The sequence below is a fragment of the Geospiza fortis genome, unplaced genomic scaffold (assembly GCF_000277835.1).
Source record: "Geospiza fortis unplaced genomic scaffold, GeoFor_1.0 scaffold16, whole genome shotgun sequence".
In the NCBI taxonomy this organism is placed as follows: domain Eukaryota; kingdom Metazoa; phylum Chordata; class Aves; order Passeriformes; family Thraupidae; genus Geospiza; species Geospiza fortis.
Window position 1 is genome coordinate 5,194,865 of NW_005054302.1, and position 17,156 is coordinate 5,212,020.

At 41.1% G+C, this 17,156-nt stretch overlaps 1 protein-coding gene across 1 annotated transcript in view; it reads right to left on the minus strand.

Moving 5' to 3' along the window:
* Positions 1–8,270: 8,270 nt before the first annotated feature.
* The window catches only part of ELMOD1 (ELMO domain containing 1), a 42,175-nt gene continuing 33,289 nt past the window's right edge, over positions 8,271–17,156 (minus strand). Inside the window, exons 8-13 of the mRNA XM_005417707.2 lie at positions 16,165–16,298; positions 14,885–14,953; positions 14,572–14,595; positions 12,490–12,540; positions 10,933–11,066; positions 8,271–10,090 (exon numbers count right to left, since the gene is read on the minus strand). Of these exons, the coding sequence (XP_005417764.1) occupies positions 9,918–10,090; positions 10,933–11,066; positions 12,490–12,540; positions 14,572–14,595; positions 14,885–14,953; positions 16,165–16,298 (585 nt within the window). The 3' untranslated portion in view covers positions 8,271–9,917. The remainder of the gene's footprint in view (positions 10,091–10,932; positions 11,067–12,489; positions 12,541–14,571; positions 14,596–14,884; positions 14,954–16,164; positions 16,299–17,156) is intronic.

Here is a 17,156-nt window from a genome sequence, read left to right on the forward strand (position 1 = left end):
CGCCTCGCCCTCCGCGGCTGCCGGGGCGGCTCTGCCCGGCGGGAGGCGGCGTTGGGAGGGACCCTGGCACCGGGAGAAGGGGGCTGTCCACAACCTCTGGTTGCTTTTTAGACCAAGAAGAGAAATCTCGTGCTTTTACTCCAGAACGCTTCTTGGTTATAGCACAGAGGGGTCAACTGGAAGGCAATTAATCATTGAATCACCTGAGCTGAAAGGGATCCACAAAGATCACTGAAGACCAACTTCTCTCCTTGCAGAGATGACCCCAAGAATCACACCATGTGCCTCAGAGCATTTTACAAGTCCTTCTTGAACTCTGTCAGGCTTGGTGTTGTGACAGCCTCCCTGGGGAGCCTGTTCCAGTGCCCAAACACCCTCTGGGTGAAGAACCTTTTCCTACCATCCAACCTAAACCTCTCCTGACACAACTTCAGGTCATCCCCTCGTGTCCTGTCACTAGGCACCACAGAGAAGAGATCAGTGTCTGCCCCTGCTCATTGTCTCATGAGGATTCTGCAGACTGCAATGAGGTTTCACCTCAGTCTCCTCTTCCCCAGCTGAACAGACCAGGTGACCTCCATGGCCCCTCATACCTCCATGGCTTCCTCTCTAGACCTTTCACTATTATGATGGCCCTTCATTCACCATAATGTGAGGCTGTTCATAAAAATGTTGGTGCTTATGGCTTTGAAGTGGTCTTTTGTGGTTTTGAGGGTTTTTTCCCCCTTTATTATTCATTGTATAGTCAGACATCAGTGGTGAAGACTTTTGTTGTGGGAGCCTTGCAAGAAGAAAAGTTTTGAATGGGGAGTTAGACTTTGGTTTTGAGGAGATAAGAATGCAGGTGAAAAAATAAGCAAGGAGGCAAAACCCAAAGGTGTCAATGGTATGATGGTTAACTCATTAGAAACTAGAAAAAGTGCTGAGCATTAAACAGAGGAAGCTGCTCTCGCCCCTGCCAGGGGTAATCTGACCTTCTGCATTTAGGTGGGGTTGTGGTTTAGCCCCAGATGGCAACTCAGTATCCCAGTCACTCCTTCACCCTCACAACAGTGGGATGGAGGAGGGAATCAGAAGGGTAAAACAAGAGAAGTCATGGGCCAAGATAAAGGCAGTTTAATAGGAAAAGAAAAACCCTTACATACAAACAAAACAAAATAAGGAATTAATTCAACACTTCCCATGGGCAAGTAGGTGTTTAGCCACCTTCAGGGAAGGGATCCATCACATTTAATGGTTATTTGGGGAGACAAAAATCAACACTCCAAGCATCCCCATTTCCTCCTCCTTCTCCCAGTTTTATATGCTGATTATGATTCCGTATTTTCTGGAATACCTCGTTGGTCCCAACTCTGCCCCCTTCCAACTTCTTCTGCACGCCCAGCTTCCTCGGTGCAAGCCCTTCTCAGAAATAACAAAAATATCTCTGTATTATCAACACTGTTTCCAGCATAGATCCAAAACACAGCCCTGTAGTAGCTAATATGAAGAAAATTAACTCTACCTCAGCTAAAATTGGCACAGATGTTGCTTAAAGGTCAGATTTCAAGTGTTGCAGGATGATGGTGATGTGATAGCTTTAAGCAAGATGAGACATTTTATTCCATAGTCAGTGTGTATATATACATAAAACCACAAAATGCAGCCAATGTCAGAGAAGTGGCTGCTTCAGCAGCTGAGATAAAGCAATGAGATCATACCCAAAATTTGTGTTTGCCGACCATAAACCAAGATATTTCCTTCTCAAATGGTATTCTACTTGTCTTTTGGGGTGGGGAAAGCATCCTCATTGCTGAAGCAAGAAACTGCTTGATTCCAAGAGCAGCAGTGAGTTAACACGTCCTGGAATTAACTCCTGACACAAGGCAAGACTGATGTAGAAGTCCCACTGCTTGTGCGGGTAATTCATCACTCTGCAGCCCCCAACTGCAATTTGGGTATTTCAGGCTTACGTTTTTCCTGGATAGGTACATGGTCTTATGAATGTTTTCACCTGTGCTGATATCCCTCTCTGAAGTTTAGGCACTTGATATTAGCGTTATATTGATTAAAATTTCAGTAGCATCACAGGTGACCTAACCCAAATGACATAGGCAGCATTGCTTCACACAATGATCTACCCCAAAGGCAGTTCTCTCTCTTTGGGGAAGAGAGTTTCTAATTCTCATCACTCAGATGTCTAGGAGCTGTCATTGCTGTGCCTAAAAAATAATGGAACAGAACTGTGACATAGAAGTTAATCTCTATTATGTATAAGACTCAAAGGCAGTGATTATAGACATCCATAATAAATTGAAGAGGATCACAAAGGATACTGTTTCTAGACAGTGATGTTTAATACTTTATTCTCTATTCTTAACTTGCACCTATACATGCAAAATGAAGTGCCAGTATCTCTCTTTGATTTGCAGTTCAGACAGCTCCAAAAGGCAGGTTCCCACTATCTCTCTGTATCCTTTCGATCTCTACCAGAATTAGAAATTAGTTTAGAGCTCCAAAAGCACTGATATTTCACACAAGGAGAAAGTCACTGGCAAGCTTTTCAAACAGTCTCTAAGGATATGAAGGCTCAGTCTACCCATTAATACAAGGGCACTCACACCAGTGATCAAGAAAGGCTTTCTGACCCACTCTCTGTGTTGCCAGATGAAAAATCATCTACACCTGGAGACCTAAAACAATGCTTATTCTTTAAAACCCACTGGCCTATGGAACTGCACAATGCCCATTGTGTAAGAAGGAGAACTGGAAAGCAACGAGCCCCAGTTCTGACACCTTTTACTAGTTCACTGATCATTCAGGTGTGACTTTGTGCTGACCACCAGGGACCACCAAAGAGAGTCCCAGCACAGAAAAACACGTGTAAAGGAGAGAGAAAATATGTCAATGATTTCAGGGACATGACTATCACATAAGTATGTTTATTCTGGGGCAATCAGTGAATATGTATGTGAAATACAATATAAAACCAGGAGCGTTCCTGTACTCAGCATGCACAGTATTTTGAAGGAAATATTCCCTCATGCCTTCTGACAAATAAAGAACACCCGATTCTTAATGTTACATTGGTGTTAAGGAGTTTATTTTATTTTTACTGATATTTGGTTACAGCTAGATAGTTGATGTTCACATCTCCCCCAGACCTGTCTTTTTATCCAGCGAATGAAAGAAAGTACTGTGCTGGGATTATAACTTCTTGCTCAGGATCCCCTGTTCTCTGCTGTTGCTGGACACATTTATTCCAGTCAGATTTGGAACCAGTGTAAATTTGCTGAGTTTCACAGCAGGCAGGCATGACTTACACTAACTGAGGCCAGTCTCAGGCATGGACAAAATAACTCCTGAAAACCCCTGCTCTCTTCTGCAAGACAGAAAAAGCTGATTCCCCCTGGAGAGAACCTGGTGGGAGGCTGAGGGTGCTTGAGGGGCAGAACAACCTTAGGCACTGTCAGCAGCTAACTAGGGAAGCCCTGGGTTGTCCATGCAGCCACATGCTCATGTCCCTTTCCCACAGCCCTCAAGACAGGCACAAAGCACTTGGAGACAGCAGCCTTGACACAGCCAAGCTTAGAGCAGCTTTCCTACCCCTGGTGTCACAGTGGCCTCCTGCAAGCTGGGCCAGGGCACGGCAGGAGGAGGAAGATCACCAGGTCAGGACATTCCAGAGCAGCCTGCTCAGAGCACCCTGCCCCCACTCTTCTTTTTCTGCTCTTTCTTGGCCACAGAGCTATGGATAAGTGACACTCATATCCTCTGCAAAATGGCTTGCTGACAAACATGTGAGAAGGGCCAGAGGCATGGAAACTGGAGGTGAAGTGTGTGCCAGTTGCTTTAAATTCAAACCAGCCAGCCAATGTGAATGGAAAACTGAGAGAGTGAAGAGGCAAATGGTGGCTAATCACAACAGCTTAAAGGAACATGTGGCACCATCCAGAGCCAAGTCAGCATCACAAATTCTCCTCTCAAAGAGAGATGGCAAATTGCATCCTTGGGTCTTCTGCATCCTGCTCCTTTGGTGTTCCTCCATCCAGCACATCAAGCAGAGGCAGAGTCTCAGGGGTGAGCAAGCAGGTTTCATAGGCTGATGTGCCTATAAAGCACTTTCTATCTTAGGAGAACAATCCTATCTTGTCTCTGAACCATGACCAAGGACCCCACTTTGGCCCTTAGCCTCCCCTCAGGGCTTTACATCGAGGTTATGTCTATATCCTATTGACACTTCCCAACTAGTCTCCTTTGAGAATCACAGACTTTCTTCTCATCTGTGTAGTAGGCACCAGAGATCACAGAATAATAGAATGGCCTGGATTGGAAGGGACCCCAAAGTTCATCTGATTTTAATCACCTGCCATGGGTAGAGACACCTTTCACTAGACCAGGTTGCTCAGAGCCCCATCCAACTTGTCCTTAAACACTTCCAGAGATGGGGCATCCACAAATTCTCTGAGCAACCTGTTCCAGTGCCTCACTACCCTCACAGCAAAGAATTTCTTCCTAATATTTAACCTAAACCTTCTCTCTTTTAGCTGGAAGCCATTCCCCCTTGTGAATAGCCTCTCCATCCTGTAGGCCCCTTCAGGTACTGAACAGCTGCAATTAGGTCACCCCAAGGCTACTCTTTTCCAGGCTAAACAATCCCAATTCTCTCAGCCTTTCTTCATAGGGGAGGAGCTCCATCCCTTTAATCAACCATCCTGGTGTCCCTCTATGAACTTGCTCCAACAGTTCCGTGTCCTCCCTGTGTTGAGGACCCGAGAGCTCAGTGCAGTGCTCAAGCTGGGGTCCCCTATGTCTGTCCTCATTTCCAGTGTCACAGTGCCATGCCCTGTTGTCCTTGGGTTAGGTTTTTCATAGCCACCTGCACGTATCTTCCTTGGTTACCCTTTCAATTGGGCAATAGTGCCTGTAAACATACAACAGTAGACCCCGTGTCTCTTTTTCCAGCTCCTCTTGTGCTACTCTGCTTTGCTGAGCTGCCAGCTGCTCTGGTGTGCGTTGCCCTTGTGCCTCCCCATCCTGCTACCCTCCCTCATTCCAAGCTGTAAGCTTTTTGGGGAATACACCACCTAAAGTTTTGGCAGTCCTTCAGCACAGTGGAGCCCAGGCCTAGTAACCAGCCCTCTGCCCTTCCTCTCAGCTTCTTTGGAGTTTAGCTGCTGACCCCAGTACTTGCTTGGAGGTTTTAGAGCTAAATCTCTTTTCTAATTATAGTTCTATATAGAGTAGAACAGTTTCCTTTGCTAGAATAAGTAATGACCTGATTTCTATGTGCACTGCTCACAGGGGAAAGCACAAAGCCTGTCCTACTATATTCCTCTAGGATCTGGTAGGAAGAGTCCTGTCTAATCATTGGCAAGTCTTACAGAAAACCTGCTCTGCTGCAAACCAAGGAAAACAATGAATAATTCATTGCCTTATCCATTTCAGGATTGTTTTCTGCAAAACATCCATTTTAATAATTTATGTGATTTTTAGCTGCACCATGCTGCAGACGCAAGAGTACAGAGGGGAACCCTACTGTTTGTCTCAGTGTAGCCTAGAGGATTCATTAGTGCAAAATTTGAGCTCCCATTGGAACAATTTCCAAGTGAGGACTGAAAGGTGGAAATCAGGGTAGTTTACAAGATTCAAAGCAGAACAATTCTCTGAAAATCACAGTTCCAGAGGAGTCTTCCTGTGATGCCAAAATGGTCACGATGATGTTAAAATGTTGATGATGTCAAGCTTGTTAAAAGCCAGCTGGGGGACAGAAGTAAGTATAATCAGAGTTATCATATTTTCCAATATGTATACGGAGTTTCCCTATTTCCCCAACAGCACTTGCCAAAGACATGAACTTAACAGTTACAGAATTGCACTCCAGTTACTATTCCAGGGTGTAACTGATTCCTACCTCGGCCAGATCCATCCAAGTGGTGGAGCTGTGGGTTGAGGTTTCCCCTAGAGCTCGGGCAGGAATGACAACAATCTGCAATACCACACTAGGGGACAACCCTGCAATGCTGGTCACTCCTGTGGAAGGGTCAAAAATCTCTGGTCACATTCTGACAAAAAGGGACAGGTCAGCAAATGACATGTTAAAAGCTAATCATAATCCATGAAGGGAGGGATTAAGAAAGAAAATATGATCCCTCATAATGGAAGCCAATGTATTATGATGCTACCAGTGATTCTTTGGGCCAGTGGAGGCAAATCTGGGTTCATTAACCTGAGCATCAGCACTCTGTTCACATACATCCTGTTCCATCTAACAGCACTTATTTCAGCCGGGCACATGCTAAAATGCCCTGCTTGCAGCAAAGTGTTTCAGCCTGCTAAGTCATCACCAGCTGTCTATGCTCCACAGGGCCCACAGTGGGCACAGGTGCTTTTAGAGATTGCTCTTTCATTAAAAAAGGCAATAAATTAATCTCCTTTACCCTCTAAATGACAGTAAATTTTTCAATCAAGCTTCAGTGCTGTTCCAGGAAACAGTCAGGAGATACAATTTTCCAAGAAAAATCGTATACATAAGGTAGACCTTGTTTGCTTCTAAAAACAGTACATAGAAATACCACCAGCACCAGCATTTGAAAAACTACCTTCCAAAAGAGCCAATTAGAAATGCAGCAAAAATATTTCTCCTTCCCTCAAAGTAAAAAAAGCTAGAAGCCAAAGAGTGTCAGGAAGCTGGAGTAGCACTTGCTCTCCTCCTCCTGGCTGTAATCAACCCCCCGGGCACAGATCCTGGGGCTCTCACAGCCCCAGCTCCACAGATGCTGTGGAGCATGTGAATGGAAAGGTTACTGAAGCACCAAGGTTACTGAAGACAATTCTGTGCCCACCTATGTTGTTGAAGGAGCCCTGGTAACAATTTAAATACACATTAGCTGGGATAAGAAAATGCTGTGCTATGGGAAGTGCTTGAATGTGTAACAAAGAATATAGGCACCATTGTAAAAGGATGAATACAGAATTAAAGAACTCCAGTAATACATAGCCCTTTCCCCACCCGGCTTCAAGCAGATCAAGGTTAATATTTCTGCATTTTAATACATTCAGTCTCCCAATATTGTACTTTCATCAGTTATTTTCACCTGCTGACCCAAAGCAATACATATTCTAAGCAATGCATATTCTGCACAGCTTCAGCAGGCAGTCTTGAATTTTATACAATAAAGTAGCAGCTTAGACTTACAACATGGCTGTGCCTTTTTAAAACAACACAAACATGGGCTGCATGGCATTGCCAATGTGAATTATTTGCCTGAGAAAAATTGCCTGTTACTTTACATCCTGGGCAGGAAGCACTTGCTGCCTGAGATGAACATGGCCAGGCATGGGCCTGTGAGAGAGATGGTTGGTGAAATGCAACAACCATGAAGCTGTGGAAGGTTTTTGGAAAAATCCAACCCGAACCTTCTCTATACTTAATTAAACCAAATTCTGCACCATGCAGTGAGTATAAATATTGATTCTTCTTTATGGAAAAAACTATTTAATACTTCACACACCTGCCCCCCCACCATTTCTTTAATTTTCTCCTCCCTAGGGAAAGCAGCATCCAGTTGCACACAGGTCAGTATGGATCTGTACTAGTGATAGTGTAAATTCTAACATTTAAAAAAAATGCTTAGGTTTCTATCATGGTAAGAGGTCATTCTTGGGGAGGAAGGAAGGCAGTGCCCCACAGACATCCTCCCTCAGCAGTGCCCAGCCAGTTTGGGCACCCACCAGGGATATTCTCTGCTCCAGGTTTGACATTGATTTTGGGAACAAAAACACAGGACAAAGCTGAAGCACAAGCGGGCAGGAAGATAAGATTTGAAGGAACCAGCATGCAGGGGCTCCACAGGAGAAGGAATTTCACACTTTCACTTCATTAAATCTATCTTCCTGCAAGACAGGAAAAACAATCACCCAAACTAGTTAGATTATACTGATACAATCTGACATAGAGCCAGATGACATTTTCTGGTTTTATTTGAAGTTGACACCTTGAGACAAGGCACACCTGAGAGGATCAGAGCAGTAAGAAGGTAGCAGGAACCTTCCCTCCCTCCCCCGCAACTTCATGAACTCCACTGCAGAGTATTAAAAATAAACCAGTGTAACTTAATAAATTGCAGAAGATATTTAAGTCAGAGTGGGGCAAGGAAAGAAAGAGAGAGCCTAAAATTTGAAACAATGAAAACTGTTACTAGAAACCTATTTTAGAAGCTTCAAGAGTCACACAAAAATGTCCTTGAGACCTAATGGCTATAAATAACCACTTTCCAAAATCAATGGTATTAAGTTGAACATGCATAGTTTTTATTCCTTGTATTCTCATGCAACATTTGCAAATGTTAATATTTCCAGTTCCATATTTCCAGATTCATTGGAAAAGACTAATTATTGCAACACCCATAAAATTCTGCTGATTAACTCCATGAGTGCAAGTTTCCAGCTGTGTATAGAAGTCCTGACCCCCAGCTTATATTTTAGCAAAGAAATGAGACAACTTAAACCCAAGGAGTTTCCTAGGAACTTGAAGTACTTCCATTTATTTATTTAATTTTTCTTTAACTAAATTGATGGCCCAAGCAGTAACTAAAATGACATAAAGCACCTTATCTGAAGAAGTTGTGATCACACTTCATCCTCAGGAATACCACAGAGCTGTTACAACCCATTTTACCTGATCCATTAAGTAAAACACTTGTCCTCTGTATTACTGCATATCTCAAAAATAAAACCCACAGTGCTTCAGTTTAGAATGATGTATAATTTATTCATATATTCACAAGTAGTTGGACACTACTCAATTTAATCTCCATATGCAAGTGATTTACACAAACATATAATACTACAATTGATTGCTTAGAAGGTAAAAAATACCATGGGTATGAAATGCCATGGTAGATGTTGTTCAGTATACTACACAATCTTAGTGTCAAACACTTTTATTCATTTATGGTTTTAGAAAAAAGGCGGTTTGCCATCTTTAATTTTTTTCATAAGTAGTCTGGGAAACACAAGCAGTTTTGTTCTAAACGTTCTAACCAAATATTTCTCCCAGCTCTTAGGAACTGAATTAACAACAAAAGCAACATTTTCAGTAGTTCAAAGAAAAGATACATAATTTTGCTTCCCTGAATTCACCAAGCACCACGTGACCAAATCATGTTGCCTTCCAACGTGTAACACAAAGCACTAACCTCTGCATATCCAAAGGAATGCGCAGGAATCTAGACCATGCTTCAGCATGGTGGTGTTGGTGACAACAGCCTGATGTTACAATTTTTGGCCCCTGCCGGTATCTGTTAGTTGTGAATGTGCTCACAGCTCACTGTGTTAGCATCACCAGACCATTTGGTATTCATGCATTTGATCATAATTCTGCATAAACTCTTCTCACTGAAAGTTGTATCTCATAAGCCTCATTAATTTTGCATTAAGCATATAATGGCTGCATGGAGAAAACTGGACTTAAATGTGTTTGTCTGAATTAGATTAAATTACATTATCTTCTAGATGAGGTCCAAACATATATTTTGCTTGAAATGCCAGTAGTTATCTTAAAACATACCAAGAAGTTAAAAAGCTTTCACAATACAAGATCCAGCTACTTATTCCACATATACAAAAACACTGCTAGAGAAATACAATTCAATTGTCAATGCTGAATTATGAGGAAAGTCTAAAAAAATAGAAAAACTCTGATATCTGGACATCAATTCAGAAGGTAACACTGCATAATGAGGCAATATGAGCACCCATTTAAAATGAAAAATCCCCAGCAAGAGAAGCATAAGGGGATCATGTGACAAAAATAGATGAACACTGCGCCAAAAACATGCACACGATTGCCATGGTCATTCAGTATGCTAGTGATGGTCTAACAGTGATCTAAACCAAGAGTGAGACAGTGCTTCCAAATGAAATCAACTGAGTAACTACATATTGATTAAACTTTCTGATGCAGCAAAGTGAGGACACAGAGCCATCTCTGGGTTCTGGAGCTGTCTCAAGATTCGCTTGTAAAATTTCTCTCTGACGCGATTGAATTCCATTATGTCCAGTGGATCCTCATCAATCCAGAATTTGTGGAATTCATGCATTAAGTAGCCTACAAAACAATACGAAGGAAGAAGAGATAAATACTGCATGTAAAGATGACATATAAAATTAGAAACTAGCTTGGAATTAATAATTATGATCTGCACAGAGAATCCTTGTCACTGATATCTGACACCTCATGACACTGGGCAGGGACAAGACTAAACCTATTCTGGACAAAGCCAAAATTGGATGAATATTACACACACTGTCAGAATTTCTCACAATAAACACAGTAAGTCACTAGTCATTTTGATATATGGATTCACAAACTGAAACATAAAACCAGGGAGTATAAAAAGAGGGAAAGATGCTGCAGGTGCTCATTATCAGTTCCTTGCCTACACATTGAAAAATATTAGTAGTGTTACTCCCACTGTGCAAAGATGAACAGCAGGCCTCTGCTGTAGCAGGGATGCTCAAATACAGGGGAAAGAGCTGTCAAAACATGATTTTGGTGGTGGAGCTGCAATTCTGCTGAAGGGTGGGGAGTAACACTAGAATGCAATTGCAAGTATCATATGACAGTTGGATTTAAGGGGAAACAATATTCAGATATTCCTTAAAGCACATTTGCTTTTTTCTCATTATTTAAAAAAAAGGCAGGTCACTTGGTAAGGCGGTTAGTGCATTTTTTGTTTGTGTTTCTTTATTTGTTTTACACCTTGGCTTGGTAGTGGCCTCCATCACAGCTGAAGACCAGAATCCAAGCATCCTAGACAGGAGGGCACAGTCTCTATGCTGTGTCAGAAGACTTTATTTCTTTTTTTTTAAACTATGGGCATTACCATGTCAGCAGAGTACCAATTATGCATTCCCACCCCTTACCCCACACTCCCACCCAGCACTTACAGAACGTCTGCTGGAAGTGAGTGAGTGTGGGTGCTTCTGGAGCAACATTGTAGAAATGGGTCTTCAGAGCCCCACTCACGAGCAGGTTGTATGCAAGGTCTGTTATGTTAATGCCCACGATGGCAAAAGAGTAGCTGTAAGGAAAAGCAGCAACTTTTGTTGAGAATTCACCTTCTTTTGTCACATTTTAAGGAACACTGATGACCCTGTTACTGAGATGCATTAATTCTCTCCTTTGTGAGTTTCCAAGGCATGTGTCGGGTGGAAATCAAGGAAAACATTTATTCTGCGTGCTTTGTACAGCATTTCCCTTGGGAAACACATGGTCACAGTAAGAGCAGGAGTTTCATCACTGTGCCAGCCTTTTCAGTGGAACAGTACTGATTAATTCCTACAAAATAAGAACGAGCACAGACGTCCCGTGCTCCTGCACTCGCCTCTGAAACGGGGCAAGGACTCCACACGGTGGCCATGGCTGCAGGGTGACCCATCATTTGTTATTTTTAACTGCTGGAGTTCCCACTGGAACTCATTACCCACAGTAACCTGTCCTATAAAGATATTCATTTGGCTAAAAAGCTTGTGAAAAGGATCCAGCTGAGTCACCTCTAATTTCTCCCTAAAAGAGAGCTAGAGACAAGGCCAGAAAACAGGCAAAATCCTAAATCAAAGCATGCAGGAAACAGAAACAAGAAAATCAGACTCATTAAGTAAACTCTGTCCTGCTAGGAGATATTAACAAGTGAAGTATATTTAAGCACAACAAAACTCAGAAACTGGGAGTTAACTTGTAAGGCTGGTGCATAAGGAACTTGACATTTCTAGCAGTGACTATTTCCCAAGAAAGCACATAAAGACTGGCACGGACATTTAGTCATAAAAGCAAACATGTTTGGACATTCAGTGATTGAATTTTTTTCTCAGCTAAAGATAGCTGTCTTCTCTAGACTGTCTTGGGTATTTTTTCAACTACCTCTATCAAGCAAACAGAAATATTTTCTTTTCTTTTAACCTTTTTTTTGCATTTCAGGAGGGAAAAAACCAAACTAGAAGTCCAGAAGTTAACTTCAGCATGAAGTTAACTTGCCTAATGGTAAGTTTCACAGAAAAATTAAATCTGGGCAGTAAAATCTTGTATTACAGATTTTGAGATACATTCAGAAGGAACATCCTGTTCCATGCAGTAATACCAAACCCACTGTTATAGAAGAAAAAACCCCCACTACTATTTCTTCTCTATTATATTTTCCTAAAAGCAGTTCTCTCTGGCTTTGACAGCAAGAAATGAAACTTGATCATGTCATGTGCTAAGAAGAATTAAACAGATATTAATCACCACACTATATATAGCACACAGAGAAAGCTTCTCCTTGCTACAAAATTTTTGGGTTATTTTTTTCTGAATGTAACTTGAATTGTTTCTCCGTAATCTTTGATCAAAATCAAGGTGTGGCAGATGTACATATGCTCACAGAATTTTCCTTTTCTCCCTCAAATATACAGTAACATTGTAACCTGCTGTGTTTGTAGCAAATTAAAAAAGGTCTTTAAACTTACCCAATTGCCTTATCAAACTTTTTCTTCTCCCATTCAGCTTTGCTAAGTTGGCTGAGGAAGAAAAAATAGTTAAAATCCAGATATTGCTGAACATTACTAACTGATAAATATTTTCTTTCAACTTCTTTGATGTTATAACATTGACTGAACATGATATTTTATCTTCTCTTACATGGCCAATCCCATTTAAGCCTCATTCTGGCTGAATGGATTGATATAAACAGACTTGAAATGGGTAACTGGTTTAGAGCATTGCCAACAAACTGGTCTCCCCATTACAAAATGCACCTATGTCAATGCTCTCAGCAAAACTTCATTGTTTTCTAAATTGACCACAAAGGTGAACCACTTCAGTTAAGCTTGAGCTGCACCAGAAGTTGTAAGTTATATTTAACTAATCAAAGATGGTTTTAGCTCTTTTGTGTTTTCAGAGATATTCGTGATACTCATCACTGATGCTGAGGCATGATTCACTTGAGGCAGCAAACATGAAAATACTCATCTGACAGTAAGTTTTTATGACCAGCCAAATTGGAAATCACTCAACAGCCAAAGATAAGGAAGAGAGTTTCCTATTATTTGCCACAATAATGCAGTGCTTTTCAAGGACACAGAAGACGCCTCCCTTAAAATAAAATTAGTCAGGGAACAGATTGATTTTAAACTAAATTTCAGCTCAACGATTTAAAAGAGCTGTGTGATTCAACCAGTCACCCAACATCCCACTAACCAGGTTTGAGTCTACTGAGATGAGCAAGTTTAGCAGAAATCATTGCCTGCACATAAAACCAGATAAAGGCAGGCACAGAACTGACCCTAACCAAGGGCCTACAACCTTGACATGGCTGTGGGAGTTTTGCCCTAGTAAGGCAGATCAGAGTTTGCAAGCTTTAGGTCCCAAATTATAGACAGCTATGTGTGAAAGCATTGTTCTTAGACTAGTCTTGAACTTCATTAAGTATATATTACACTAAAAACAATTCCCTGAGCTTCATGTAAATATAGGATATAAAAATTGTTGTCAATAATTACTTAAGATGCTAATAGATTCATACCTATTGTGACCTGAGGGTTACTAGCTGGCATGCATGAGGACAAAAACGTCAGCTCCTAAACAGCTTTGCATCCAGGAATACACTATTATTTGCTCATCCTCTAAAATCGGAACCATCTTTGCAGGCTGTGGAATAATGCCAGTTAGAAAACCCCAGGTAAAGACTGAATAATAAAGGTGGCACACATAGGATGTGGGCAAGTGAAAAAGTTCAGCTGAGCTAGAAAATCCATTGATCCCATCAGAAAACAGCACAGCTGCTAAGCAACCACACCAGGGAGATCACCATGGGCACCACCTGCAGCATCTATCTTCTACTGAATGCTCTGTCAAGGCACAGAAATTGCACATGCTCACACTGCACTCCAAGACTGCCCTTGGTAATCAAACATGCAAATGAAGCACAGTAATATGTTCCAAGGGATTTTTGTCACAGAATTACCATTAGGAACGCAACAAAAAAACCCAAGAACCCTGAGGAGATCAAAAGCTTCAAGATTTAGGTGTGAACCAGCTTTATAGATATCTAACACTACTGGCAGAAGAAAAATGTCTTTTAAGGCAACTGATTTCTATATAACTGGCTAAGAGGCCTCCATTCCCCAATAACTATGGAGTCTCTTACTGACAAATTACCTACACCACAGTTTGTGACACTTGAAGGTACCTGATGTCTCAACAGCCGAGACAATGGAGTAGCCACATTGGAACCACCATTAGTCAAGGCATACAGAATATGTGACTATAAATAAAGGGGTTTTTCAGCTCTGCTAACAAATATTTGGCCCAGACTACTTATGATTATCAAGTCAGTCACTTTAATGATATCAAGCAAGGTGGATTTCATTTTTGATATATAAGCATGTTCATATGGACCCAGTGTTCCACCTCCCAGTTTGGGTCTAAAGGAAAGAATATGGATCTCCCAGTGTTGCAAAAGACTTTAAGTTTATAACACACCAAATTGTAGTTTGATCTTTATTTACATGTAGTGTCTCAGAAAACTTATAAAAAAAGAAAAAAAATACCTTAGTTCCTTGTTAGTGACTTCCCTTTATTATGAAAAAACACAAACAAATAAAAATAAAGGTAAATAAAAACACAAAAATCACTTGAAATCAGAAGTGAAAACATTTAACACTAAATTGAACTATTTCCAAGATTCAGAATACAAGTTTGCCTCTTGCACCTGATCAGCTTTCAGGATCAGTACTTTACAACAGACAGCATGTGGAAATATCCAAGGATATGCCCAACAAGAAGAAAAAACTCCAGCCCCCTTCCTCAAAGAGAGCCAGCAGAGTGCTCTCTCAAGTCATTGTTTCTGGTCTCAAGCATTACCTGTATTTAGGGTGAAGAGAATCAGTGAGAACTTGATGAGCTATCTCAGTGTCCCATTCAGCAAAATACCTGCAGACATATATGTTTAGGGTGAATTGTTTAAAAATAAACAAAACCAAAAAAAGCATCTGAAGTCATACTAAGCTGTCAATACACACCTTTCTAAAAGCAGGTGCATGTGTTACACAGTATGAGTAGCATCTGATGTGTTAAACTCATTAAACTGCCACTCAAACACTCAAACTGAAAGATTAAAGCAGCCTCCAAGTGCACTCCTATATGAATTTAGTGAATGTGCATTGCCAGAGTCTCCTCTCTACCCACCCTACAGAAAATCAGTTTATGACTGGAGCATGTTGGGTGCTGAGCTCAAGAGAAAGCAGTTCAGGCTTCTTGATCTGGCAAATTCATTAAGCAAGATAAGAGTCATCACAGAAGACTAAGAAATTAAATACATGGTAGGGATTAATTTCAAATGTAAGTTCAAAGCCAGAGTCAAGAGTCCAGATCCACAACTGAGATTTACTAGGGAACAACATACGGACAGAGGATGATTTATGTCCTGCAATCTGTAACAGCAGAAAATACTTATTCTTTGCCTTGCAAGGAGAAGTTATTTTACCAAATGTTTCCAAGTTATGTAACTGCATGCAGCAAATACAAGGGCTGGAGAAAATAGCAGGCATTAGTCAATTCCCAAATTACAAAGCACAGCTATGGCATTAACACCTGGTGTGCATGAGTTGGAAGAAAAAAGTGATGTAAACTCACTGCTTAATTTTGAGTATTGACAGAAATTAAAGTAGTAGTCAAACTACTTAAATCTGCCATCAGTGACTGCATATCAAGTGTTTTGCTTAAGAATTCAGCATGAAATTCCCACGGACAGCAGCTGAGCAGCAACATAACCCTCCCACGTACATACTTCCAGGGCATTTTGTTTAAGGAGCTCTAGATACTGGTGAAAATATACTTTACACTTTCTTTCTGGTAGGAAGAGAGTGCTAACTCACTGTGTCACAGAGAAACAGCAGCTAAAAAAAGGCTTAGCAAGTGGTATTACAAGGTTGAATTGATTGAATTAGGAATACTAAAAGAAAGGAGACCCCTGTGAGAAACACTCCAAAAATTAGGCTAGCAAATAAATTCTTTCATTTGCTTAATATGATGTCCCTGTCACTTTTGTAAATTATTCCAACAGATTTGCTAAAATCTGCAAGTAATGCTGCTTTTCATGACTTCAGACACACGTAAACCCATCTGCAGAGGGACATACTTACACCAAGTTATATAAGCCCAGGAGACCCATTCCTCTAAAGTCTGTTTTAGGATCGTCACCTTGGAAACCAATTTCACACCACTGCTTCGAAATCCGAGCTTTCAGAGGTGAATTCGGCTTCAAGCATTTCCACAACTAGGAAGATTACAGGTAAAATATAATTAAGTTTCCACACAGTAAAGATTTTTTTTCTCTTTGTAAACCAAGCTAAATTCTGATCACTGAACAGACAACTGCAGTAACATCACTGCACTGCTATCCCAGCAACCCAAACACAAAATCAAATGAAGTTCCTCTGGATGTATGTTTGGGTGGGGAAATCCCAAACTGCTCTGAAGTACTGCAGACATTTCAGCCCTGAAAGGCCCTTCTGCCCTTATCACTGCTGCTCTAACATCTCACACAAAGACCTGCTTTGCTCATGCTTTGTGCATCAAGGTGGTGTCTGCCTCCATAAGCAGAGAGACAGGAATGGGCTGGAATTTGGTTGTAAATCACTGACAGAGCAGCAGAGCAGCTTTGAGTCCCTGAGGCTCTGCAGCAATCTTTTCTCTGGCATCTTTTGCAAGTCTCTGGAAAGGTTATAAATCAAGAGACTTGGCTACCACAGTGTTGAACAGCAAATTGGAGAACATTAAAAAAAAATCCATACAAGGATAGCATGTGCACCATCATATTTAACTAAGGGAAGAATCATTCATTGATCTCACATAAAGAAATGTCTGAAGTGATTTAACAAGCCAGATCATCAGCTGGAATAAATCCATTTAACTGCACTGGTCCAGCAACTTTAGTGCCTAAATATCACATTGCTATGCACCTAAAAGCAGCCTCAATTGACATATGAGAAATGCATACCTTTATGCACACCTCATGTGCCATATCACAAACTCAGCCTTTTTGAAGTATGTTAAGAAATCAGCATTTAGAATTAAGAAAGTGTATTAATCACCAGTCATGAGTTGGTGAGAACATCCTCAAGAAAATCACTCA